Raw genomic sequence first — 27,131 nt, 5'->3', positions numbered from 1 at the left:
CCCAGGACTGCTCCCTTGAGCCACCATCCCCACCAGCTGCCCAGAACTGCTCCCTTGGGCCACCATCCCCACCAGCTGCCCAGGACTGCTCCCTTGAGCCACCATCCCCACCAGCTGCCCAGAACTGCTCCCTTGAGCCACCATCCCCACCAGCTGCCCAGAACTGCTCCCTTGAGCCACCATCCCCACCAGCTGCCCAGGACTGCTCCCTTGAGCCACCATCCCCACCAGCTGCCCAGGACGGGTTCCTTGGGCCACCATCCCCACCAGCTGCCTGGAATTGGTTTCTGGAGCCACCATCTCCACCCACTGCATGGCACTGGGGGCCTCCAGGAGGGTCTCATGGGAAGGCTTCCCCTTCCCCAGCAGCTCTGGGTCCCTGGTTGGTGGCGCCCAAGGCAGATTCGCTGCCACTGCTCTGGTTGATTGTGCTGTTGGACAGAACTGGAGAGGTCACAGCTGGCCTGTGCCCAAAGCCCACGGAGGTGCCAGACAGAAGGCTGTGTTTTCACCCCCCTGCCGGTGGTGTGCTCAGCAATAGCTCCTTTTGTGCTCTGTAACGAGGTTTATTGTAAGGAGCGAGCTGTGGCTGCGATGTGCTCCCGTTGGGGCTGCTGCAGTCAGCAGCTGCCATCCGCAGGTCCCAGCCCTCATTACAGGAACATGGAAGGAGATTGTCCTGCTGCTGCACAAACCTGGCCAGAACTGACCCCCTTGGGAAATTACCTTGGGGTCCTGTACCCACCAAGGTACACTCCTCCTCAGGTGAGGGACCAGCTCCCCCGGGGTGAGGAGGAGACAGTGCTGTCCCTCCTGGGGGTTTGACCCTCCAGGCTAGAGGGACTGCTGACCTGCCCAGAATGGGTCAGCTCCTGCATCCCTGTGATTCAGAGACCATGGTGAGGGGTTTATCCCACTGGAGAGCCCAGAATCCCAGCATGGTGGGGTTGGAAGGGACCTCTGGAGACCATCCAGTCTAACCACCCAGCTCAAGCAGGGCACCCACAGCAGCTTGCCCAGGATCACAATGGCCAGGGGATGTTGGAAGCTCTCCTGAGGAGACTCCCACAAACCTCTCTGGGCAGCCTGCTCCAGGGCTCCAGCACCCTCACACCAAACAAGTTTCTCCTCCTGTTCAGGTGGAACCTCCTAGGTTCCAGATTGTGCTCACTGCCCCTTGTCCTGTCACTGGCCACCATTGAGAAGAGTCTGGCCCCAGCCCCTTGCCCCCCACCCTTATATCTTGCTGAGTGCTGAGCATGGAGCAGATCCCCTCTCAGGCTGCTCTTCTCCAGGCTCAACAGCCCCAGGGCTCTCAGCCTTTCCTCCTCACAGAGATGCTCCAAGCCCCTCAGCATCTTTGTAGCCTCCACTGGATTCTCTCCAGTAGCTCCCTGTCTCTTTTGATGTGGGGAGGCCAGAACTGGTCCCACTACTCCAGATGTGTCCTCACTAGGGCAAAGCAGAGGAGAGGAGCCCCATGCAATGGGGAACAACCTGGGCTCTGCCATGAGGCAGTGCTGGGGACCACCCCCTGCCTGGGTGCTCAGCCCCTGGGCAGCAGCACAGGGTGCTCACACAGCTCTCGGTGCTGTTGCAGGCTGGAGAAGTCAAGCCAGGTGCGGACAGTGTCCAGCAGCAACTTGTTCTTCAAGGGCAGCCGGTTCCGGTACAGGTAAATGAGGACAGTAGCAGCAGCTGCTGCAGAGCTTTCAGATGCTCCCTTGGATGTGCTGCAGGGAGCAGTTCAGGGCTGCAGTGGTCCCACGGCTTGTTAAAGGTCCTCTTGTCCCTGGGGGAGCTGCCACCTCGGTGAGGTCATCACCACTTTGGTGCTTCAGAGCTGACATCCCTCTGCCCTGCCCCTGACCTGCAGGTTGTTGGAGTGGCAGGAGGAGCAGGGGTTCTGGGGTTGGGTTTCTGAGGACAAGGTGGGAAACTCATCACCACAAGCATTAAATTCATGGAGGTCTTGCTCCTCCCTGGTCCTGGAGCAAGAGCCTGGGACATCCTATCTCCTTATGGTTGGACTCAAATGATCTTACAGGTCTTTTCCAACCCAAATGATTCTATGATCTCTACAGGACAAGAGACCTAAGCTCATCCCCAACTGAGGTGCACAATGCCAACACCTCTTTTACTTGGCATGAGAGAGCCTGGAGAGCCATGGCATATGTCCCCATCCCCGAGGGAATGGTTGACCCCATGGTAGCAACCATCTCGTGCCAGGAGGGGCAGCAAAATGTGGCAGCAGAGGTGTCAGCCCAGCCCTTTTCTGCTCTTCCCATCACATAATCATGGAATCATAGATTCACAGAGCAGTTTTGGTTGGAAGGGACCTTAGAGATCATCTGGTTCCATCCCCCCTGCCATGGTTGGACTCAATGGTCTTGAAGGCCTTTTCCAACCTGAACGATCCTGTGACCCCTGTGAAACATTCCTGCTTGCCCTGGGGCCGTGGGGAGAGCCCCTGGCACTGCCCATGTCCATGGGGAGGGGGCCAGACTGTGCCTGGTGTGCCACAGGAGGAACTTGTTTGTCACCAGTGCCATGCTCATGTCCTCATGGATGCTCCTCTCGACCCCCAACAGCGGCCGTGTTGCCAAGGAGGTGATGGAGTCCAGCGCCAAGATCAAGAGGGAACCCCCCGAGATTCACCGGTAAGAGCCCGTGGGGCTGGGGGCTCACAGGGTTGGTACCCAGCTCCCTGTGCAGGAGAGCTGGCAGCACCCAGAGCTGTGACACTGTCCCTGTTCTGGTCCCCAGGGCTGGGCTAGTGCCGAGCAGGAGCTGCCCCTCCATCACCCACGGCCCGCGGCTGAGCAGCGTGCCCCGCACCCGCAGGAGAGCTGTGCACATCTCCATCATGGAAGGTAGGGCAGGAGCTGGCTCCAGCTGCTGCTGCTGGGGCTTGGGGACAGCTGGTCATGCACACAGAAATCCACACAGACACCCCCATCCATGTCTTTGTGGCCCTTGATGTGGGGACACTGAGGCAGGGAAGGTCCCCGAGTGTCCCCAGGGTCTTACAGCCAGGCTGTACAGCAGCACAGGTTGCTCTCGTGGTCCAAGGCCAGTCTGGCATCAGGAGCTGAGCCCAGGCAAGCTGGAGGGCAGGCTGCAGGACAGAAGCTTCCAGAGAGAATTTCTCAGCCATTGAGTGATTCTCAGAGGATTTCCTGAGGGGAAGTTCCTTGGAGGAGAACTTCTCAGGGTCCTCACTGCTCTTCCCAGTACTTCTCTGCTTGGAAAGCCAGGGGACCTGCTCTGAACCTGCCTGGAGAGGAACATCAGTGCCCAGCAGGCTCCCAGCAGAGCAAGGTGGCACCAAGAGCTGGGGTCTGACCACACACAGAAACAAACTGGGCTGCAAAAGAACTTGTCACTCACCTGGCAGTGCTCCTGGCCACCTTATGGCCACCACTGTTGCTCTGCCAGGCTGGAGAGTTGTGCCAGCTTGTGGTGGGGACACTGCTGTCCCCCATCCCAGGGCTGGGCTGCAGCTGTGCAGGGATGTGAGGCACAGGTTGGCAGAGGGCAAAACACTGGGACCAGCCCTGGAGCTGCCATATAGGGCTGGGGACAATGCTGGGGGCTGTGGCTGTGCTGCTGGCAGGGGCTGTGGTATCTGCTGGTGACTCGTGGTGACACTGGGGTGACAACAGTGTAGTGTGTGCCAGGGGCATGTGAAGATGCACAGAAGTTTGGGAAAGCAGGAGGTGGGCAAAGGAAGGGAGATGGCAGGGAGTGAGGGGAGGGGCAGGAGTGGGTGCACCCTCCGTGCCAGCCCTGCCCTGTGGCACAGTCACACTGATCCTCTCCTGGGCTCTGGGCAGGGTCAGGGTGCAGAAATAGAAAGGGATAGGTCTCTCAGAGCAGGAAAGGAAGAGGATTGAGTTCCACCAAGGGAGTCCCTCTGTGCTGAGCTTTGGGGCAGGACCGTGCCTGGCAGCCTTGCAGACAGGGTCACCTCTGCCACCCAGTTAAATGTGACACCCTCTCCGTGCCCCACATGTGCCAAGGCCAAGTGACAGGAGCACTAAACAGCCACCCACAGTAAGCGACCTGGCCCTGGCACGGCCACCCAGCACCACCCCTGCCTTGGCAGCTGCTTTTCTTCACTCTCACTCCAGCTGGGTCCCGTGGAAGCGCTGGGAGCCCAAAATAACCCTGGGGCTCGGGGCCACCAGCACCACTTGCGTCAGCTGTTGGCGGCGGGCGAGTGGCTGTGCCCGCCCCTGTGCCCTGCTGCAGTCGGTGCCCCCGGCCTGTGCCACCATGGTGAAGTGTCTGGTCAGGATCAAAACCAAAGTCAATGTCCACCTGCGGCTGATCAACCACTGCTGCCGGGAGGTGAGGGTGCGGGTGCTGGCGCTGGGGCCGCGCCTGCTGGCCCGGGCACTGGGCATCTTGCCCCTGCTCCCGGCACTGCCCAGCGCTCCCCAGGGCTCCACGGATGCACCAGTGCCAGGTAATGCTGTGCCCAGCGGCTGGGCAGGGTCTGGGTTCTTCTGCAGCAGGAGTGTCCTCAGGGGTCCCATGGGTGTGTGGGGTCTGGGCTCCTCTTCAGCGGGAGCATCCTCAGGGGTGCCCATGGGATCCCCACAACCCCAGGGGATGCAGGATGTGGGGTGCAGGATGTGTGCTGTGGGGACCAGGCTGGGCTCTCCCATGCTGGAGTGGTTGTTACCACAAATCAGCTCCAGTTTTGGGGCTGGACCTGTTTGGGTCCCCCTCTGCCTTGCCCAGTGTTGCTAGCTGCTTGTGTCAGCCCAGTGAAGCAAGTAGGATAGTTTGGGCTGGGGGATGCTTTGGGTTCAGGGGGGACCACAGGAGGGACTGCCCCATCACCTGCCATACCCACCCCAATGGGTGCCTACCCGTTTGGGTGCCACAGGGAGAGGTTCCCATGGGCTGGGTGGCAGAGGAGCAGAAATAGCTGTCAGGGTGAGAACATGTTTATTCCTCCACGGTGTTATCACCCGTGCTGCCGCTGTGCCCGCTGCCCGCCGTGGCACTCATGCTAAGCCCAGCTAAGTCACAGGCATCCAGGGAGCCTTTCCAAGCAAGAGGTGGCAAAGCCCCAGGGAATGCAGGCAGGATAAGCTCTGGGCTTTTCACTTCACCCTTCATCTGACCATGCCATGGTGCTTTGGTGAGCTACACCCAGGGGAAACATCCAGCCCCATCACAGCTCCTGCAGGCTGGCACTGGGGACCTGCTGGTCCTGGCCACCACCACTCTCAGCTAGCCTTCCTGAGGGAGACTGGTGAACCTCCTACCCCCTCCCCCCCAGTGCCTGTTCCTCATGCTGGGAAAACTGTCAGAAATGAGTCTACACTTGGAGGATTTGCTGGCCTTTGGTTTCTTTTGAGGGGAGGGAGCTCCCCTTGTGCTCCTGGGGGTTGTAACTCCAGTTGGGGTGGGTCTGGGCTGGCATGTGGCTCCTGCAGATCCTGTTCCCAGACGTGAGTAAAACGTTGGGGTGGTAGTGAACCAAGGGAAACCTGAGCTGCTGGTCACTGCTGGTCACCATGGGTCACTGTCAGTCACTGAGGTGCAAGCTGCTGCAGCCTGCTCTGCAGGCACATCACCCATGTGTGATGGGGCTACAGCTTCGGGACACCTCCTTGCCCAGCTCAGCCCTCACTCCCCCCCCCTGTCATCCTGAGCTGAATCCATCACCTTTTTAACCTTTACATTACAAATCCATCTGCTGGAGGTGGGCAGAGGCTTGCCTGGAGCTCCTACCGCATGGTCACCCATATTGCCTGTTCAGGAGTTGGCTTAGCCAGGACCTCCCTGCACTTCTCCAGGGTGCAGGAGCTTGGTGAGGGAGGGTGGGGGTGGCCAGGAGATGAATCCATGCCACCTCCAAGCCTACTCCAAGCCTCCAGTGGGGCCATGGAGTGGGTTTGCCCCTGGTGCCAACAGCACCCACCTACTGCCCCAACAGGGACCCCTTGGGCTGTGTTTCTGTCCCCGGCCACCTTGATTGCATCACTCCCAGAGCTGCCAGTGGCAGAGGAGCCTCAAGCATTGTGAAGGTGGCTGCTGGGGGGGTTGCCACCTGAGACTAACATCCGGACATGTCTGTGACCGACTGGTGCTCTGCCAGCAGTCCAGAGCAAGGGCCAGCGACTGGCAGTGCCAAGTCAGGCGGGTGCTTGTCTGTCACCACTGTGGGCATGGGCTGAGGCAGAGGGGCCCCAGCGGACCAAAACAACCCCAAATCAACCTAAGGCAGCTGTGCCTGTCCCCAGCACAGGGCTGGGGACAGTGCTGGGTGATGGAGGGGGGGTTTCTAGCAGTGAGAGAAGATCCCCTCATGCACACCTCTGACCATCCCCACTTCCCCTCTCATCCACAATTCCAACCCTATCTATTTTCCCCTCATCCACAATTCCAACCATCCCTATTTTCTCCCCCTCATCCAACACCACTGACCCTCCCCATTTTCCCCTCCTGCCGTCCCCCCAGGCCTGGAGTCCCTCCGTGACAGCGCCCACTCCACGCCGGTGCGCTCAGCCTCCCACGGCGACGCCTTCGTGGCCCCCGGGCGCAGCGGGCGCGTCGAGAGCAGCGAGCGTGTGGCGGTGATCGCGGACGAGAACTACAGCCCGGCGGACAGCGTGCTGCCCACGCCGGTGGCCGAGCACAGCTTGGAGCTGATGCTGCTCTCACGGCAGGCCAACGGGGCCCCGTGCAGCATCGAGGAGGAGAAGGAGTCGGAAGCCGGCACGCCGGCGGCGGCCGAAGCGGAGGAGGCGGGCGGCGAGCTGCGGGCCCTGTGCCCCGGCGCCGGCAGCCTGGCGCAGGCGGAACAGGTGAATAAGTTTGTTTTAAGTGTCCTCCGTTTGCTCCTTGTGACAGTTGGACTCCTCTTTGTTTTGCTCCTCCTCCTCATCGTCCTTACCGAGTCCGACCTTGACACTGCCTTTTTCCGCGATATCCGCCAGACCCCCGAATTCGAGCAGTTCCATTACCAATACTTTTGTCCCCTCAGGCGATGGTTTGCCTGCAAAGTCCGCGCCGTGGTAAATCTGCTCATTGACACCTGAAGGCAGGAGCCGCCACCTAACTAACGGCGGGGGCCCCGGGGACAGGACCTGCCGCCACCCCCCGCAGCGCCGCCTTTGGCACCCACACACTCAAACCCTCCCTTCCCGACCCAGAGCACGGCCCAGGAGGCGGCTTCTTCCCGGGAGGAAGAGGAGGGTGTGGGTGCAGCCTCCTCCTCCCCGCGCTCAGCCCCCCGGAGCCCCGCAGGACTCCTGCGGCCAGTTCGGATTCCCACCGCCGCCCACACGCCTCCGGCAGCACCGAGCACACGGAGCAGTTTGGTTTTCCTGGGAGCTCACGGCCCTCTGCCAACCAGGAGCTTTAGCAATGGTGCTACTGAGGACTAATTCCAACACTCGTGGACTCTTTTCCTTCTGCAATCCACCACTGGATGAGGCCTTGAGCAACCTGGTCTAGTGGGAGGTGTCCCTGCCCGTGGCAGGGGGTTGGAGCTAGATGATCTTTAAGGTCCCTTCCAGCCCAAACCATTCTATGATTCACTGTGCACACCACCACCACCTCCCACCTCCCGCTTGGCAGAAGCCCTCCTGGAGCCGCCAACGAGCCAGGAGGGGACACTCTGGGTCCATCCTGCTCCCAACCAGCTCCCCATGGCACGGCCTCACCTGGCACACAGAGCCCTCCTTGCCCCACGCTGCAGATCTGGCCTTTTCCTCCTTTTTTTTTCCCCCCTAAGCCTTGAAGCGTGGTTGGTGCTCCCCAAGGGTGGGGAGAGCACGGGCAGGAGGAGCATGCTGGGCACCCTCGGCCAAGCCAGGGCAGGCAGGCAGGCAGCCACTTGTGACCATGTGGGATTTCCTGAGGAAGAACCTTTAGCCTCCAGGAGCTGTACCTGTTTTGTACTAAAAAAAAAAAGAAAAAAAAGAGAAAAAAAAAGAGAAAAAAATAAAAAAGAGAAGAAAAAAAATAGAAGAAAAAAAAAGAACCAAAAAAAAAAAGAGAAGAGAACAAACCAAGGACAAAAAGACTGTTTCGAGGTCTATTTTAACACCGAAATGCTATTTTGTTATCGAACCGAACCGAGTCTTTTTTTTACCTTCTGGATGGGGGGTGGCCGTGGCTCACGCCGAGCAGCTGGCCTCAGAGCAGAGGTTTCTCCAGCCTGGGAGCCTCCAAGCAGCTTCAAAACCCTTTGTCGGGTTTGGGTGAGAGGAAGGAGCGCTGATTCCGTGGCTTTCCTGAAGATCAAAGGGACAGGATGAGAGGAGCGGAGGCTGGACGAGCCAATGGACAGCCATCAGACCTTTCTGTTCTCCAGCAAAACTCAATCCCCCCCAAACTCATCGTGTGCGATGGAACCAGCAGGACCTTCTGCAAGCCGGGAAGCAGCAGCCGAGTCACGCAGGGAGCAATAAGAGCTGGTCCCGCCGGGTCATGGTTGGGAAGCTGGGTGCCACGAGGAAGGCAAGGACAGGCCAGCCAGTTCTATTTCATCTCAGGGAGAGATTTGCCGTCGGCTGGGGCCATACCTGCAGACTTCAACAGCCTGACGCCCGCGGACACGTCTCTGAGCCATCCCACCACCATCCCATCGCACTGCTCCCTGCCGGCACCGCCTCTGGGCCGGGCCGGCCGGGATGCCGTCTGTCGATCCACCGCCACCACAAGTCGGCCAGACTTGGGTCGTTGGTCGCTGCAATAACGAGAGAGGCCCTGGTTGACCGCCGTCTGTTGGGCTTGGGGACAAAGCCCTGAGCCCCCCTGAGGTCACCGCCACCCGCTCACAGCACAAGGGCCCCGGAGGGCTCCGCGTACGGAGGGAGGAAAGATTTGGGACAAAACTAATCCTGTTTTATGCAACATAGCAAAATTAACTCTTAGCGTAGTGCTCCTACCTCAGCCCCGTAGTTCATGGTGTTTCTATGCAGTGCGTGGTAGTCCCAAACCTGACGTTTTTCACCCCCGGGTTAACGCTGCGGTGTGTTCCTCCTCTTCCTCCTCCTCACTGCTGATGTACTACTGTGTGATGTCACGACAGCACAGCCCCCGAGACATCTGCCCTCTGCTCAACGTGCTGCCCGTGGAAACCTTCTCCATGGCTTTCTCTAGCGTCGCGGTGCCGCCAGCCCCACGCCACCTCTGCGGCTCCCTCCAGGCGTTTTGCTGCAAAGCCACCAGAAGGGGCGATGATTTCCGCCCCCTCCCTCTCCCCACCCCGTTCCCCCCCCTCCCCTCTACGTCCCACAGCCTGCCTCGTGTTCCATGACCTGTTCTAGTTTGACCTGTCTTGATCTTCCGCTGTCGTTTCCATAGGTTCTTCTCTCAGACAGTTCTCTCCCTTAGAGCTTACTGCATCTCCAAGCAGTAGATGGTAAAACACCTGACAATGTGAATTTCTTAGTTTTCATAAGAACAAACCAACCAACAAAAGAACAAAGAATAAAACAACCCCCTCTAGGAACTAACCTTTCATGTGCCAAATACTGTAAGCTACATTTTTTTCTCCCCCCCCCCCCCCTTCAAAATGTACCTTTTTTCTACATATTCAATATCTTAGTTAGCATAAAAATCATTGGTGCCATGAAAAAAAAGTATTTTTAAACTGAAATAAATATTTAAATATCATGAAAAGCAGAGTTGGGCTGAGATCTGTTGAGTGTTTCTTTCCCCCCCCCTCTATTTTTTGGTTTTGAGCTAAAACTCAGCTCAGAGCCCACCAGGAATTTGGTCTCTCCGAGGCCCACGCGCCGGAGCGATGAGGAACCTCCCAGTGAGGCTGCAGCTGCTTCAGCCTCCACACCATCCCAGCATGGTGAGGGGCTGGAAGGGACCTCTGCAGATCATCCAAGTCCAACCCCCCTGCTCCAGCAGGAGCACCCTCAGCAGCCTGCCCAGGATCACCATGGCCAGAGGAGACTCCACCACCTCTTTGGGCAGCCCCTTTCTCATCTTTGCTCTCAGCCCCTTCAAGTCCTGATAGGCCACCAGGTCTCCCTGAAGGATTCTCTTCTCCATGCTGAACAATCTTAGATCTCTCTCTGGCTTCACAGCAGAGGGCTTCCAGCTCTCCAGTTATTGGTGTGTCCTCCTCTGGCCCTGCTCCAAAGGTCCATGCCCACCCCCTGTTCAACACACAGCCATGAAGCTTCCCTGGGAACTGTGCCCAGCAGCATCAGCCCACAGAGACCTTCCTTCCACTTGCAGGAGGATTTAATTAGGCATCAGACATCTCATTTAGGGCCACATTTTTGCTGAAGTCATGGCTGCTGAACACCTGCTGCCCCCAAGAGCTGACAGGGTCACCACACAAGCTGGCAGAGAAGTGGTGCTCCAGCTTCCCTCATCAAAACCTTGAAGTCCCTGTCATGGCAGGATTAATGTTCTATCTCAATTAAAGGAAAAGCCAAAGGTAGCTTTAGAAGATTTATTCTCCATCTTTTTAAAATTAACTTTAGGTCCTGAGCAAATTTAGGAACAGCTTCCAACAGATTAAACAAATTCAGTGAAGGGGAGTGGGGGAGGGAAGAAAATCAACTTCTGAGCCCTGTGGTTTCTTCTTTGAAGACGTGAAGGCGGCCACTGGAGTTGCCACCCACCAAGATGTTCCTGCTGGGGTGAAGCACGTTGATGGAGCAGACTGAGGCCAGGCAGTCTGGGTTGCAGAAGGCATGCAGCAGCTTCCCTGTGTCCTGGAAGACTTCTATCTGCCGCGGCTGCACCATGCTGCCCACCACGAAGCAGTCCTCCTGCTTGGGGTCCCAGACGGCTCTGAAGCGGGTCAGCCAGCGCCCCGTGTTGTTGTTGTGTCTTCAAGGGAAGTGAAGCAGGAGAAGAAGAGAGAGATGCTGTTAATGTTGACCCACAGAGCTGTGGAGGTTGGAAGAGACCTTTGACGCCAAGCCCAACCGCTTGCCTGGAGGTCACCATCCCACCACTACTGCTGAGCCACTGCCGTGCAACAGATGGCATCAGGTTGGAAGGGACCCTCAAAGGTCATCTTGTCCAACCCTCCTGCAGGCAGCAGGGACACCTCCAACTAGATCAGGCTGCCCAGGGCCACACAGAGTCTGACCTTGAATGCCCAGACATGGGGCCTCAAACACATCTCTGGATGACCTGCTCCAGTGTCTCACCACCCTCATTGTGAACAGCTTCCTCCTTATGTCACAGAATCACCAAGGTTGGAAGAGACCTCAAAGATCATCAAGTCCAACCTGTCACCACAGACCTCATGACTAGACCATGGCACCAAGTGCCACGTCCAATCCCCTCTTGAACACCTCCAGGGGTGGTGACTCCACCACCTCCCTGGGCAGCACATTCCAATGGCTAACAACTCTCTCTGGGAAGAACTTTCTCCTCACCCCGAGCCTAAACTTCCCCTGGTGCAGCTTGAGACTGTGTCCTCTTGTTCTGGTGCTGGTTGCTTGAGAGAAGAGACCAGCTCCCTCCTGGCTACAACCATCCTTCAGGTAGTTGTAGAGAGCAGGAAGGTCTCCCCTGAGCCTCCTCTTCTCCAGGCTAAACAACCCCAGCTCCCTCAGCCTCTCCTCTTAGGGTTTGTGCTCGAGGCCTCTCCCCAGCCTCATTGCCTCATTCAACCTACATCTCTCCTGCTCCAGTTTCAAACCATTGCCCCTTGTCCTATCACCACAGGCCCTTCTAAACAGTCCCTCCTCAGCCTTCCTGTAGGGCCCTTCAGATACTGGAATGCAGCTCTGAGGTCTCCCCATAAATCTCTCTTAAATCTCATTAATTAAGACAGATCCCATACTCTTCAGAGTATTTTTAACTATTGTCATTGATGCCCCTGTATGGTTGACCTCATCTTCCTCACCTTGAAAACCACCAGTGCCTTCAGACCCTGCTGCTCAGAGACATTCAGGGAGTCACTATCCTGGGATGGGTGAAGAAGACAATGCAGAGAATACTTGGACATATGGGACTGTGTCAGCAGGGACAGCTGCAACCAGAGCAGGTCGCTCAGAGAGCCAACCAACCTGACCTGCAGTGGGTCCAGGCATGGGGCATACACCACCTCCTCTGGGAAACCTGGGCCTGGCTCTCACCACCCTCACTGTCCAACATTTCTCCCTTCTCCCCAGTCTGAATCTCCCTCTTTTAGTTCAAACCACCACCCCTTGTCCTGTCACAACAGGCCCTGCTCAGAAGTCTGTCCCCAGCTTGCCTCAAGCCTTTTTGATAAAGCAAACTAAGGATTTCCAAGCAGGAGTTCCAGCTCCTCAGCAAGCACTCTTGACACAACTTGCCCTTCTGGAGCACAGAGGTGTTGGCTCTCCACCCAGGCCTTGTGCTTTACCCCTAGAAAGTAATCTCTGATACATCTCAGGACTCACAGAAGGGTCTGGTCCATGCAGCTCAGGAGGACACTGATGGTGCCCTGCAGCCTTTGTGCAAAATCAGGCTGTGCCCTGGTCATGCTTTGTGCATGACTGCATCCACGAAGAGGGCAAGTTCTCAGGCAATGAGAGTCCTCAGGCTGGACACACAGCACCACATAGCCTCTGCCCACCCATCACTTATGCCACTGTAGCAGGACAGCCACAGCATGCTGCCCCCAGCCCTGGTGTCCCCAGCTTACTTGATGGTTCTGAGGGCTGCCACAGTCGAGGACAAAGAGGTGGTGTCGTAGACCCTGCAACACAGAAGAGTGAGTCAGCAATGTGCATGTTCAAAGGGCAGAACTCTCCTCAGAGAGCACAGCCCAGCACCTTCAGACCACAGCAGAGCCTGAAGTGCAGTGACAAGCAGCACATGACAGACAACCACCACCACTGCCAGTGAAAGCACCAAATGTGCTCTCTGAATGGGATCTGCTTTCATCTGGAACTGGGGCTCATCCCTTCTGAAAGCTGCCACAGGAAGAGAAGAGGAATGGTTTGTGCTCAAGGCTCTGAGCAACCTCCTCTAGTGGAAGGTGCCCATAGCAAGGGGGTTGGACTAGATGACCCTTAAAGGTCCCTTCCAACCTAAACGGTTCTATGATACCATGAGTCTGAGGCCTGCTGGGATCCTCCAGCCCTGTATCCCCTGCACATTAACCTGCCCAGGGGAGAACACAGCAAACACAGGCAGGAGTGAAACCCCACCACAAACAGCTCCCAGTGCCAGGACCTCCTCAGGCTCATCAGCTCAGGTCACCCACAGACCACAGAACTGAGATCATTGAGTCCAACCATCCACTCCCATTCTCGGCTCTCCCTCACCCTGATAACCTGCCAGGACCCACTACCCAGGGTGGAAATTCCACCAAGGACCTGAGTTAAAAGCTGGTTTTTTTTCCTGGGGAGGAAGCAGTGAATCTGGAGCTCACTGTCAGGCACCAACATCCCAGTTTGCTCAGATCCATTTTGTGCTCTGCCCCTTCTCTGTTAGCACCAAGGATTTACTATTTTTGTAGCTGAGCTTTTACTGAGGAGGACAAATCTTAAATGATTTGCAGTAAATCCCCCAGAGGGAAGGGCTGCAGCCACAGAGAGGACTCACAGAGAGCTCCTTCCTCTGGGTGTGCAAGGGGAGGAAAGAAAATCCCTTTCCCAGATGGACCACAAAACACTGCCACAGCTGCAGATGTTCAGACTCTTTCCAGAAGACCTGAACTTACTCATCTACTAACAGCACACAACTGGGCCACCCATCTGTCCCTGCCATGGCCCAGTATAATTCAGGACCCCTAAACATGTCCATGAGGGACACACAGATGCAGTGAGGTGTTGACACAGGGAATTGCCTGAGCAGTGGACACACAACTCAAAAAGGAGCTAAACCCTCAGGTCTCTACCACAACTCACAGCAGCTTGAGTTGCCTCAGGGCAGAGTGGTTACAAGGAGCTGCCAGCATCACCATTTCCAGTGCTAGAAGCTAGAAGTCCATTCACCTTCTCAACACTTTGTGGTTTTGGATTCATGAGCCAGCTCTGGGGCTGGGTCCTGCTGAAGGGTTACAGAATTTGCTGTGTTCTCACTCAAAGCAGCACTGCAGAGAGGAGACATCGGCAACACTGAAACACCAGCTGCCATTTTCCATACAGAGGGTTCCTCTCACCTCAGCTTGTCATCAGCACACACTGTCACCACCCTGTGCCCAGTGACTGGTGAGAAGTAAGCAGAAGCCACACTTTTGGTGTGTCCTTGAAGGGAGCTCACAGGCTTGTTCTTCCTGGTCTTCAGGTACCGTACGTCGTAAACGGCAACGTCCCTGCAACACACGGAAGGCTTCAGGAGGTGCCAGCCACACAGTCACCCTCCACTTACCAAAACCCACTCCAGAGACCTCACAGGTTTCATGTTGAGCTGTGTTCAGAGCTCCAGCTCAGAACAGCCAGTGGCTCCAGAGCATTCTGAGAGCACCAAAACCAGCCCAAACCAATCCCTCTGCGCTGTCAAAAAAGGGATTCCCAAGACCACGCTGTAGCCAGCCAGCTGCACCCACTGCCCAGGGGGGCAAGTTAAGAGACAGGACTCAGCCTGATGCAGGCCAGGTGTCCACTTTAGCATGCAAAATCCTTCTTTATAAAAGCTAACACAACACAGAAGCAGTTTATGACTGGAACCAGGGACTCTGTTATCTCAATCTGCTGGATGTGAAGTCTCACACTCTCAGATCATAACAACCATTCATAAGCAGCTATCTGCCCTCCTCCAACCACACTGCTGCACTGTTCCCACAGCTCACAAGCCATCAAGGCCAAGGCTCTCTCCTCTTATCAGTCCAGCAGTGCTTGAAGCTCAGCTCTCCAAGATTTAACCCTTCAGGGAAGGAAAATCAAGGTCTATCACACCTTACATCCTGCTAAGAACCAAAACCTCTGTTTCTGAAGACCAAGCAAGGCTTGGCCATAGCCCAAGGCTGACAGACTGCCTGATCACCAGCTTCTCCTGCCCTCCAGGCGTGCTGCTTTCAGCTGGGGTCAGACTCCACCACGGAGACTGAAAGCAGGTGCGGCAGGTGCCGAGCTACGTACGTGGAGCCAGCAGCCATGAAATACTGCTTGTGCACTGGGTGAACGTGCACTGTCCTCGTCCTTGTGAAGCCAATGTCTGCAGACAGCTCTGGAGATGCTCCTGGGGTCCGCCTGTCCACCACGAGGATGTCACCGGTCCACTGCCCTACCACTGCCGTGGAGCCACCGGCGCCCAGGAAGTCGAAGGAGGACAGCTGCTCACCCTGGTAGATCTGGGCACAGGAAGGGGCAGAGGTAACCAAACTGGCTCAAGGGAAGACAGGGAGCTGGTCACAACACCCAAAACACATTTCATGCTCTCCCTCAGAATCACAGTATCACAGTATCACTTAGGTTGGAAAGGACCTCGAGGATCATCGAGTCCAACCTATCAACACAGACCCCATGCCTAGACCATGGCACCAAGTGCCACGTCCAATCTCCTCTTGAACACCTCCAGGGTCGATGACTCAACCACCTCCCTGGGCAACCCGTTCCAATGACGAATGACTCGCTCGGTGAAGAACTTCCTCCTCACCTCGAGTCTAAACCTCCCCTGGCACAGCTTGAGACTGTGTCCCCTTGTTCTGGTGCTGGTTGCCTGGGAGAAGAGGCCAACCCCTTCCTGGCTACAACCACCTTTCAGGTAGTTGTAGAGAGCAATGAGGTCACCCCTGAGCCTCCTCTTCTCCAGGCTAAACAACCCCAGCTCCCTCAGCCTCTCCTCACAGGGCTGTGCTCAAGGCCTCTCCCCAGCCTTGTTGCCCTTCTCTGGACACCTTCAAGTGTTTCAATGTCCTTCTTAAACTGAGGGGCCCAGAACTGGACACAGGACTCAAGGTGTGACCTAACCAAAGCAGAGTACAGGGGCACTATGACCTCCCTGCTCCTGCTGGCCACACTGTTCCTAATGCAGGCCAGGATGCCATTGGCCCTCCTGGCCACCTGGGCACAAAACTGCTCAGGTTGGAAAAGGCCTCTAAGATCATCAAGTCCAAGCATCAACCCAGCACCACCATGGCCACCAAACCATGGCCCCAAGTGCCATGGCCACACATTTCTGGAACACCTCCAGGGATGGTGACTCCACCACCTCCCTGGGCAGCCTGTGCCAGTGCCTGACCACTCTTGCAGAAAGAGATTTTTTCCTAACCTGTCCTCAACCTTCTTGGCACAACTTCAGGCCATTTCCTCTTGTTCTGTTACCTGACAGCAGGGAGAATGAACACTGCTGACACACCAACTTATTTTAAGTTCTTTACAGTGAGGAGTGGGGAAGCTCTGGAACAGGTTGCCCAGAGAAGCTGTGGATACCTCATCCCTGAAAGTGTTCAAGGCCAGGGTGGGTGAAGCCTTGAGCAACCTGGTCTGTTGAAAGATGCCCCTGTCCATGGCAGCAGGGGTATTGAAATGAACAGAATAGACCAGAATAGAATAGAATAGACCAGAATAGAATAGAATAGACCAGATCAGACCAGACCAGGTTGGAAAAGACCTTTGAGATCATCCAGTCCAACCTATCACCTAACACCATCTAATCAACTAAACCATGGCACCAAGCACCCCATCCAGTCTCTTCCTAAACACCTCCAGGGATGGTGACTCCACCACCTCCCTGGGCAGCACATCCCAATGGCAAATCTCTCTTTCCATGAAGAATTTCTTCCTAACCTCCAGCCTAAACCTCCCCTGGCACAGCTTGAGACTGTGTCCTCTTGTTCTGCTGCTGGTTGCCTGTGAGAAGAGACCAAACCCCCACCTGGCTACAACCTCCCTTCAGGTAGTTGTAGAGAGCAATAAGGTCTCCCCTGAGCCTCCTCTTCTCCTCTTCCCTCAGCCTCTCCTCACAGGGCTGTGCTCCAAACCCCTCCCCAGCTTTGTTGCCCTTCTCTGGACACCTTCCAGCAACTCAGCATCTTTCCTAAACTCTGGAAATCAACAACTGCAGTAGAACAAGAGCAGAACTTCCCATCAGCTCACACCAAGAGGCTCCAGGGGGCCTGCAGCAGAGCCAGAGGGCACTCACCTCATCGAAGAGAGCCCTGGTGACATCGGCGCAGCGCAGGGTGTCAGTGCTGAGGGACAGCAGCTGAGCAGGGTTACCGGGGCAGAAATTCATGCAGTTGACTGAGTTGTTGTGTACAGTGAAGCTGTGGGCTCCCTCCTCAGACCTGCAGTCCTGCAAAACACCACAGTCCTGCCCACAGTCTGGACAAACTCCTCAAACCCCTAAGCATCATCTTCTCCTCACTCCCCAAAGCCCAGCTGTGGTGCTGCCACCAGGGACCTGCTGTCGGAGCTGGATCCTCTCCGTGCCGTGCTGCAGCTTCGGCCCTCACTAGCAGTCATATTTCAGACAGAGAAACATTTTCCTCCACTCTGCCCCCAAAATCACTACTGCAACCTCTCCTCCCATTAAACCAAGGACCAGACAGATCTTTCAAGCCATTCTGGGAAGCCTCAAAGCCAACAGGCACCCTGGTGTCAGCCCCAAGGATAGGGAAAGCCTCAGCTGGGCCAAAGGACACTCCAGGCTGTGTCCCACCCGTGTCACAGTATCACCAAGGTTGGAAGAGACCTCAAAGATCATCGAGTCCAACCTGTCACCACAGAACTCATGACTAGACCATGGCACCAAGTGCCACATCCAATCCCCTCTTGAACACCTCCAGGGATGGTGACTCCACCACCTCCCTGGGCAGCACATTCCAATGGCTAACGACTCTCTCAGGGAAGAACTTTCTCCTCACCTCGAGCTTAAACTTCCCCTGATGCAGCTTGAGACTGTGTCCACCCCACCAAGCACGGCTCTGCCAGGTGAAGAGCCAACTCACCACGTTCCACAGACCAATCTGCCCATTCCTGTCTCCAGCTGCCAGGAAGATGATGCTCTCTGAAGGATGGATGGCCATAGAGCACACTCGGTGCTTCACCACCTTTTTGATGTTCTCCTCGCTCAGCACCATTCTGTCCAGGTTCTCCTGGTATCTACACAACACCACCAACACCTCAGTGACTCCATAGAAGAGGAAATAACAAGAAGCCCACCTCCAGCTGCTGTCTTCAGCTCACCTTTCCATGTCAGGTGTGTGCTTCTCAGCTTCATTAGCTTCCACCTGCAGACAGAAAGGAAACATTTACCAAAAAGCAGAACCCAAGGCCAATTATCTTCCCCCCCCAAATAACTGAAGGCAACCAACAATTACCTCACTTACGCTCATCCACACAGCCAGCAAGTCCTCTGTCAATTTACTGTCTCCCCCCTGATCTTCTGGAAGCATGGGCAGAGGTCCAGCTGGAACCTGAGGCTGGAATGACAGCAGCATCTTTGTTAACTCAAAACACCCCCAGCTGAAAACAGGGTGAGTTTGTTCCTTTCCACAGCCCAGAGAGCCTGAGAACCAATCTGTGGCAATAGGAGAAATAAACAATAAAACACCCCCCAAAGTGTGTTATCAAAATCTCATTACAGAGATAAAGAGAACTCGACTGAGCACAACAGCAGAGACAAAGAGCTGCCTTGTGCGGTGTCCCTCCCCTTCCTGGCACTCCAGCAGAGCTGAGCTGCTCTGTACTACAGACTGAGCTCCATTCTGCAGCACCATGGAAGATTGAAATGCAGGGCCACACAACTTCCCCCTGCTGCTTCAGAAAGGCAGCAAACAAAACCAGGTCAGAACTTGCAGCCAAAGAATATCAAACCAGGAGAGCAAAGCTGGGAATTTGAAGCTGCTCACGTCTATGGGCTGGGCAGGGGAGGTTCTGCCCTTCTACTCTGCCTTACTGAGGCCACATCTGGAGCACTGTGTCCAGTTCCAGGCTCCCCAGTTCAAGAGAGACAAGGAACTACAGGAGAGAGTCCAAGGGAGGCTATGAGGGTGGTAAGGGACTAGAACAGCTGTCTGATGAGGAAAGGCTGAGAGACCTGAGACTGAGTGTAGAGAAGAGCAGCCTGAGAGGGGATCTGCTCAAAGCCCAGCAAGAGCTAAAGGGGGTGTGGGGTGTGTTTAAGAGGATGGGTCTAGATTCTTCTCAGTGGTGCCCAGCAACAGGGCAAGGGGCAGTGGGCACAAACTGGAGCCCAGTAGGTTCCATCTGAGCAGGACATTTCTTTGGTGTGAGAATGCTGTGGAGCTTCATTTTCTGGAGACTTCCAAAACCCATCTGGATGTGCTTCTGTGTGGCCTGCCCTAGGTGATCCTGTTTTGGCAGGGGGTTTGGACTTGATGACCTCTAGAGGTCCCTTCCAACCCCTAACTTTCTCTGTTTACATAGGCTGGTGAAAATGCAGAAGGTTTTGACCTCAGGGCACTTCAGATCACCCAAAGCTGCACTACTTCACCACCCTGGCTCACAAAACAGTGTCTGACTTTTGGAGAGGACATGGGAAAGCTGCAGCTCAAGATGTTTGAGTGGTTAAGAACTCAGCTTTCATCAGTGCCACTGCTCAGAGCACCTTCCCATTTCTGAGGGCTTCACAAGCAGCTCAGCAATGACAGCTGGTGTCACCCAGCTTCACCAGCAGTGGGGCTGCAAAGCCTCTGTCCCCCCTACACACACACCCCCCTCACATCTCCTCCAAGCATTCCCCATCTTACATATTCCTCTACACTGGGCTGGGTGGACACCTCTGGCACGGCAATCCCGGCGGGCTCCACTCGCTGCAGGCGCATGGATCTCCGCCGCACCGGCTCCTCTTCTGCCTTCTTGGGCTTTGCTCTACAGCAACCAAAACACTTCAGCATCAGACACAACCCAAAAGTCCTCCATGCAGGGACCAGGCTGCAGAGCAGGCTCAGGTGTGCAGCTCCCAACACCACAATCAGGCACAGCCCAAGTGCCCTGCATGCAGGCAGGATGCTGGGGCACAGGCTCAGGTGTGCAGCTCCCAACACCACAATCAGGCACAACCCAAGTGCCCTGCATGCAGGCAGGATGCTGGGGCACAGGCTCAGGTGTGCAGCTCCCAACACCACAATCAGGCACAACCCAAGTGCCCTGCATGCAGGCATGAGGCTGGGGCACAGGCTCAGGTGTGCAGCTCCCAACACCACAATCAGGCACAACCCAAGTGCCCTGCATGCAGGCAGGATGCTGGGGCAGCAGAGCAGGCTCAGGTGTGCAGCTCCCACACTTCCAGCCTGGCTGGCTCTGGGTCCCTTCAGGAGGTTGTCACTTGAGCCAGCAGTGACAGCCCAGAACAGACCGGGCGGGCAGCGACGCGCGGCGCTGCGCTTTGATTCTGCTTGTAAGACATCCTGCCACTGCTGCTTCCCTCCCCAGCCCTTATCCATAATTCATCCTCCACTCGCTGCTCTGCTCAGCTCTCCCCACCTTCATCACCCAGCTCACTCTTTTACTCAGTTTTGCTGCTTTGGCACTGCAGAGCAGCTCCAGGGAAAAGGACCTGGCAGTGCTGGTGGACACCAGGATGTCATTGGAGCACCTCTCCTATGAGGACAGACTGAGAGAGGCTGGAAAAGACCTCTGAGATCATCAAGCCCAGCCTGTGACCTGACACCAGGACATCAGTTAAACCATGCCACCAAGTACCACATCCATTCTTAAAGACCTCTAGTGATGGTGACTCCACCACCTCCCTGGGCAGTCTATCCCAGTGCCTAATCAGCCTCTCTGTGAGGAAGTGCTTACCAACATCCGACCTAAACCTCCCCTGGCACAGCTTCATACCATGCCCTCTTGTCCTGTCACTAGCTGCCTGGGAGAAGAGCCTGACCCACACCTGCTTAAGAGAGTTGGGGCTATTCAGTGTGGAGAAGAGAAGGCTCTGAGCAGACTTTATTGTGGCCTCCCAGTATCTGAAGGGGGCCTACAAGAAAGCTGGGGAGGGACTTTTTAGGGTGTCAGGGAGTGATAGGACTGGAGGGAATGGAACAAAAATAGGAATGGGTAGATTCAGATTGGATGTTAGGAAGAAGTTCTTCCCCATGAGGGTGGTGAGAGACTGGCACAGGTTGCCCAGGGAACTGGTGGAAGCCTCATCCCTGCAGGTTTTGAAGGCCAGGCTGGATGTGGCTCTGAGCAACCTGATCTGGTGTGAAGTGTCCCTGCCCATGGCAGGGGGTTGGAACTGGCTGATCCTTGAGGTCCCTTCCAACCCTGACAATTCTGATTCTACACCCATGAGCCAAGAAGGCCAATGACATCCTGGGGTGCATCAAGAGTGTGGCCAGCAGGTTGAAGGAGGTTCTGCTCCCCCTCTACTCTGCTGTGATGAGGCTGTATCTGGAACACTGGAGACCAGTTCTGAGCTCCCTATTCAAAGATTCCCAGAGAGGGTACAGCACAAGGGCTGCAAAGATGCTGAGGGGAGTGGGACATCTCTGCAAGGAGAAAGACTGAGAGGATCTGGGCTTTTTAGTCTGGAGAATAGCAGCCTGAGAGGGGATTTTATCAATGCTGATCAATACTTCAAGGGTGGGTGGGACCAGGCTTTTATCAGTGGTGCCCTGTGACAGGGCAAGGTGTAACAGGCACAAACTGCAACATCAGAAGTTCCACCTAAACTTGAGGAACTTTAATGTTAGGGTGACAGAGCACTGGAGCAGGCTGCTCAGAGAGGTGGAGTCTTCATCTCTGGAGACATTCCAAACCCACCTGGATGTGTTCCTGTGTGACCTTCTCTAGGTGACCCTGCCTTGGCCGGGGGGTTGGACTGGGTGATCTCTAGAGGTCCCTTCCAACCCCTCCCATTCTGTGATTGTGTGAAGTGTCTCTTCTCCTACACTGACTGATTTCTCTCTCTTTTGCACCTAGTTCTTTCCTTCTTCTTCCCTCCCCCACCTTCTCCCATCATTTCTTTCCCTCATTTACCATTTCCTTCTTTAGCCAATACAAAAATACCATCACAAGAAGGAAAAGTGCTTGAAACACCTTGGGGCCAAACACCACAAAAGGAATCCATGCAGTAGTGTGATGACAAGGACAATCATCCTATCACCTGCTTTCACAGCAAGGCAGAAGAGAGGCCCTGCCTGGAGGAGCTCAGGAGGGTCAGCTGCTCAGGTTTAGCTTTATAGGGACACACTCTTCATGAGCTCTCCCCCTCTCTGCAGCAGGAAGTGCTGAAACAGCACCCAAGGGCACAAAACTCCTGCAGTGTGCACTTGCAGCCCAGAAGGCAAATCACATCCTGGGCTGCATCAAAAGATATGTGACCAGCAGATTCAGAGAGGTGATTCTACTACTTTACTCTGCTCTGGTAAGACCTCATCTGGAGTACTGCATCCAGCTCTGGAGCCCTCAATATAGGGAGGACGTGGACCTGATGGAGCAGGTCCAGAGGAGGGCCATGAAAATGATCAGGGGGTTGGAGCACCTCTGCTACAAGCACAGGCTGAAGGAGCTGGAGCTGTTCAGCCTGGAGGAGGCTCCAGGAAGACCTGAAGGGGGCTACAAGAAGGCTAGAGACTGTTTACAAAGGCCTGTGGTGATAAGACAAGAGGCAGTGTCTTCAAACTACCGAAGAGCAGATTCAGATTGGATATTAGGAACAGGTTCTTTACTATGAGGGTGGTGGAACACTGGAACAGGTTGCCCAAGGAGGTGGTTGGGGCCCCATGCCTGGAGATACTCAAAGGCTCTGGGCAGCCTGATCTAGTTGAGGATGCTCCTGCTTGCTGCAGAGGGGCTTGGAACTAGATGACCTCTGGAGGTCCCTTCCCACCCAGACCATTCCATGATATTTTACCTTTTAGTGGCAGGAGATTGTCTTTTGGTTGCCAGCCGGTGAAGTCTTGCTGCTGACTTAAGAGAGAAGAAAACCAAACAGATTAGACACAAATACAACAAGGGTAGAAGATGAACCCTGCATGAAACCCAACCAGCTAAAGGCTGCCATGAAGGATACTGCAATATTTACAGCAACACTGAAAAGAGTGAGGCTTAAACATCAAGCTGTGTCATGTCCACTTTGCTTCCATGCACCAGAAGACAGCCCTGATCTCTGTGAAGAACACCCAGCAAGATCTGGATGCTCTGCACAAACAAACAAGGAGATGTTCTAAACTGCTCCACACCACAGAAAGACAAAGTAGAACCTGCAGCCAGAGAGGCCTCCATGCTCAGCCTTCTCCACTACACTGTGAAGACAGACACCTAGCTCCTTTAGACTCCAGACAATCAATCACAGAAAGGTCTGGGTTGGAAGAGATCTTTTAAGATCACAGAATCAAACCATAAAGCCAGCACTGCCAGCTCACCACCAAACCATGGCCCTCAGCATCACATTTCCACAGCTTTGAAACCCACTCCACTACTGCCCTGGGCAGCCTGGCCCAGCCCCTGAAAACCCTCAAGAGGAAAAAGTTGCTCCTCATGTCCAACCTAAACCTCCCCTGGGGCAACCTGAGGCCTTTTCCTCTTGTCCTGTCCCTTGTGAGAAGAGACTGACCACAACTTGGCTCCAATCTCCTCTCAGGGAGCTGTAGAGAGCCAGAAAGTCTCCCCTCAACCTCTTTTCTCCAGACTAAACACCCCCAGTTCCCTCAGCTGCTCCTCACCAGCCCTGTTCTCCAGACCCTTCACCAGCTTCATTGCCTTTCTCTGGACCTGCTCCAGCTCCCTAATATGCTTCCTGGGAGTGACAGCCCCAAAATTGAACCCAGGATCCAAGGAGCAAAGCTCAGATCTGTCCAGTTACAACCACCAAGAGCACCACAGTGCTCCTCTGCTTCCCCAGCCAAAGCAGCACCAACCCTGTCGTGAAGAGACTGACCTGCTCCTTGGGTCTGACAGACCACACTGGTTAGCACTGGTAACCAAGATGACTTTCTCTAGGCTGCACTGCTCAGCTCAGGGCTGTGGTTACAACCTGCCTGACCTCTCCTGACCCTTCTGAGGGTAACTGGAAGAAAAGGAGTTGGCTTTACTCAAGTCTCAGCCTGATGGTGGAGCATCTTATCACCTCCTAGGCAGGCCCAGCCATGCCCTGCAGCCCGGTACAATCAGAAGCAATCATGCAGCCATCCAAGAAGGCAATTCCCTTGCTGCTGCCAGAAAAGGGAGATATTATGAACTAAAATGTAAAATGTAACTAGGGGAATGAAGGAGTGCAGAAAGCAGGCAAAGACCTGGACCTGCTCACGTGACAGCCTAAACCTAGCAAAACTTCTCCCAGCATGGGAGGAATTCTGATGTGCCCTTGTCCACCAGACACAGCCAGACAGGGCAGTGTCAAACATTTCTCCCTTCTCTCCAGTCTGGATCTCCCTCTTTTAGTTCAAACCATCCCCCCTTGTCCTGTCACAACAGGCCCTGCTCAAAATTCTCTCCCCATCTTTCTGATCAGTCCCTTGAAGCACCGAAAGGCCACCAGAAAGTCTCCCTGGAGCCTTCTCTTCTCCAGACTGAACAACCCCAACTCTCTCAGCCTGGCTTCACAGCAGAGGGCTTCCTGCCTTTCCTAAGAAGGGTTCCCCAAACAAGTTCAGTCATCATCACACTTGAAGAGAGCATTTTGGAGCTGCTCAGACTCCACACAAACCTCGTGCAGCTGCAGAGAGGCAAAGAACTTGGCATTTTCTGTGATGTTCTTCAGCCTCTTCCTTTCATAGGCTGACAGCTGGGAGTGTCCATCCTACAAAGAGAAAAACCACTTACTCCTCATCCTACCTGCCACAGCTGTCCCTGGCTTTTGGGAGGTCAGCCTCTGGCTGGATTGTCTAAACAATTAAAAAGTGGTTGGATATCTTTGTAAGTAAGCAGAAAATTGGGCTGATCCCAGACTAGCACCCAAATTTATCCACCTAGGTAGCTCTTGCATCACAAATCCTCCTCTTGGCATTAGCTCTGCAGAAAGGGCAGCCCATCAGAACAAAAATGGCACTGAAATGACTCAAAAGCAACCAAAAACTTCAGCAACACAGCAAATATGAAACAAAACATAATCTGTTCACGCTGATCTTTTCTAGCAGGTGGGCTTGAGAAGCCGAAATGGGGCTTGAAACACAAATGGATGCTGACCAAACTCTCATTATCTCATGCCTTTTATCCTAGCTGTGACAGGAAGGGCACAAGATGATGCTGGGGGCTTCCACTACTGGGTTTTACGACAGCAGGAGCATTTTGTGCATCCCTTAGACATGCTGAAAGGGCAAAACGAGGAGAGTTTAGTACCAGTCCGAGAGGTCAGAAGGGGAAAAAATTACTTCCAAACTTTACTTTTATAAAGCAGTGAGTGTAAATCTTGAGAGCTGCAGAACAAACTCCTTGACCCCTGTCTGCCAGGAGCGAACTGCTCTCCGCTGGCACTGGCACTGCTTTGGGAAGCACCTCAGAGCCGGGCAGCCCCGCACCGGCAGGGTCCCCGCACCGGCAGGGTCCCCGCACCGGCAGGGTCCCCGCACCGGCAGGGTCCCCGCACCGGCAGGGTCCCCGCACCGGCAGGGTCCCCGCACCGGCAGGGTCCCCGCACCGGCAGGGTCCCCGCACCGGCAGGGTCCCCGCGGTCACTCACCGACAGCTCTTCTTCCTCCTCCTCGCTCCCGTCGCTCTCTGCCTCCCAGCTGCCGTTCAAGCCGTTAGCAGGTGCCGAGCCGGGTTCCGAGGCGGGGTCCCGGGGGCCCTGCGGGCAGAGCCTTTTGCCCGCCGGGGCTCTCTCCTCCGCCTCATCGTAGGCGCTTAGGAGCCGCTTCTGCGTCAGCGGCCGCCGGCCAGCCACGGCCAGGGGCGTGAGCAGCACCCGCGGCCGCCAGGCCGCCTGCTCCCGCTCTGCCTTCCGCCTCCCGCTCAGCGGCAGCTCGGCCTGGGCCGCCGGGGTGGACTCCTGGGAAGGGAGCGGGGCAGGTCGGCGGTGTCCGCAGGGCAGACCGGTGCCGGCTGACAGCCGCCTCCCGGCCCCGGGCGCCCCTGCTCTCCGCCCGACCGCGGCTCCCCCAGACCTTATGGTCCTCTTCACGACCCCTCTCCTCGGAGCCCTGCATCTTCCTAGTCCCGGTACGCCCCGGGCCTTGCGTACTCCCTGCCCCGGATCGTCCCCCGGGGCCCCGCGTGTCCCTTCTGCCCCCAGCCCGCTCCCCGCCGGTCCCCTCTCTTCAATGCCCCCGGTCCCGTCCCCCCCACGCCCACCGCCCACCAGCCCCCGGGCAGGCAGAGCTCTCCCGGGGCCCCATTGCGCCGCTCCCCGCCTAGACCTGCATCCGCTGCCGGCTGCGCGGCGACGGCTCCTCGGGCTCCTCGGGCTCCTCGGTAACGGCCAGCGGAGACGGAGGGAGCAGGGCCAGCGCCATGGCGGGACCGGCGCGGGGCGGAGCGGCAGCTTCCCGCGCGGCAGCGGGGCGGCCCGGCCCCGCCTCCCGCCCACGGCGCCCTCCCGCCGGGCACTGCCGCCGCGCAGCCCGGGAAGGAGCCGGGGTGATGGCGGGAGGCACGCGGGTGGCACAGGCGTGAGGGGACTGTGCCAGGCTGCAGCTGGGCACTGCGGGACAGCAGGAGGGAATGGCTTCAGCAGTAAGGGGATGGGGGGTGGGCTCAGGGCTGGCAGGGGCTTCTGGTCTGTTCCCAGCGGCATGGGCAGCAGGGGAAGGGAGGGGAGGGGATTCTGCTGACACCTCACCTGCAGTGCTGGGGCCAGCCCTGGAGTCCTCAGCACCCCAGAGACAGGGACCTGTTGGAGCAGGACCAGAGGAGACCACAGCAATGCTGTGGGGGCTGGAAGCCCTCTGCTGTGAGGCCAGGCTGAGAGAGCTGGGGGTCTTCAGCCTGGAGAGACAAGGCTCTAGGAAGACCTGATGGCCTTTCACTGCTCGGAGAGAGGACAGACTTTTTATCATGGCCTGTTGTGACAGGACGAGGCATGATGATTTCACCTAAAAGAGGGAGAAATGTTTGACAGGGAGGGTGGTGAGAGCCTGCCCCAGGCTGCCTAGAGAGGTGGGAGATGCCCCATCCCTCCACTCATTGCAGGTCAGGTTACATGGGGCTCTGAGCAACCTGCTATAGCAATTTCCCTGCTGGCTGCAGCGGGCTTTCTCACCCTAAGCAGTCTTGGGAGTCGTGAACCCTGAAGCTCTTGCACAAGCAGCAGGGAGGAGAGCAGATGTTCCAGGACGCTCAGTCTAGTAATAGTCTGATCTGTGGCAGCAGGCAGACCCTCAGGTGGGTAGAGAGGAGGGTGGATGGAGT

The 27,131-nt window shown here is 56.0% G+C and overlaps 2 protein-coding genes across 5 annotated transcripts in view; one reads left to right on the top strand and one right to left on the bottom strand.

Moving 5' to 3' along the window:
* Positions 1–9,668, top strand: part of FRMD5 (FERM domain containing 5) — a 77,960-nt gene extending 68,292 nt beyond the window's left edge. For 2 of the 4 annotated variants that reach the window (XM_068143627.1, XM_068143626.1), the window contains exons 11-15: positions 1,601–1,675; positions 2,592–2,660; positions 2,767–2,873; positions 6,481–6,827; positions 7,007–9,668. In XM_068143627.1, coding sequence (XP_067999728.1) covers positions 1,601–1,675; positions 2,592–2,660; positions 2,767–2,873; positions 6,481–6,827; positions 7,007–7,054 — 646 coding nt within the window. In that variant the 3' untranslated portion in view covers positions 7,055–9,668. Of the gene's footprint in view, positions 1–1,600; positions 1,676–2,591; positions 2,661–2,766; positions 2,874–6,480 lie in introns of all 4 variants that reach the window. The other 2 variants (XM_068143625.1, XM_068143624.1) reach the window with 1 other exon arrangement.
* A 765-nt stretch (positions 9,669–10,433) lies between these two features.
* On the bottom strand, positions 10,434–26,239 carry WDR76 (WD repeat domain 76). The gene is made up of 13 exons (XM_068143623.1): positions 26,141–26,239; positions 25,465–25,773; positions 24,493–24,585; positions 22,699–22,754; positions 19,586–19,706; positions 18,194–18,295; positions 18,060–18,103; positions 17,822–17,975; positions 17,014–17,166; positions 15,009–15,220; positions 14,090–14,242; positions 12,626–12,679; positions 10,434–10,830 (listed from the first exon to the last, which is right to left on the bottom strand). Exons 1-13 carry the CDS (start codon positions 26,234–26,236, stop codon positions 10,554–10,556), a joined length of 1,824 nt encoding a protein of 607 aa, XP_067999724.1. The 5' UTR covers positions 26,237–26,239; the 3' UTR covers positions 10,434–10,553.
* Between the last annotated feature and the right edge of the window lie 892 nt (positions 26,240–27,131).

The sequence above is a fragment of the Melanerpes formicivorus genome, unplaced genomic scaffold, assembly GCF_026170545.1.
Source record: "Melanerpes formicivorus ecotype bairdi unplaced genomic scaffold, bMelFor1.0.p_v2 SCAF_10, whole genome shotgun sequence".
NCBI lineage: Eukaryota > Metazoa > Chordata > Aves > Piciformes > Picidae > Melanerpes > Melanerpes formicivorus.
Note: the sequence above shows the minus strand (reverse complement) of the source record. Positions and strands in the feature narration are given on the sequence as shown.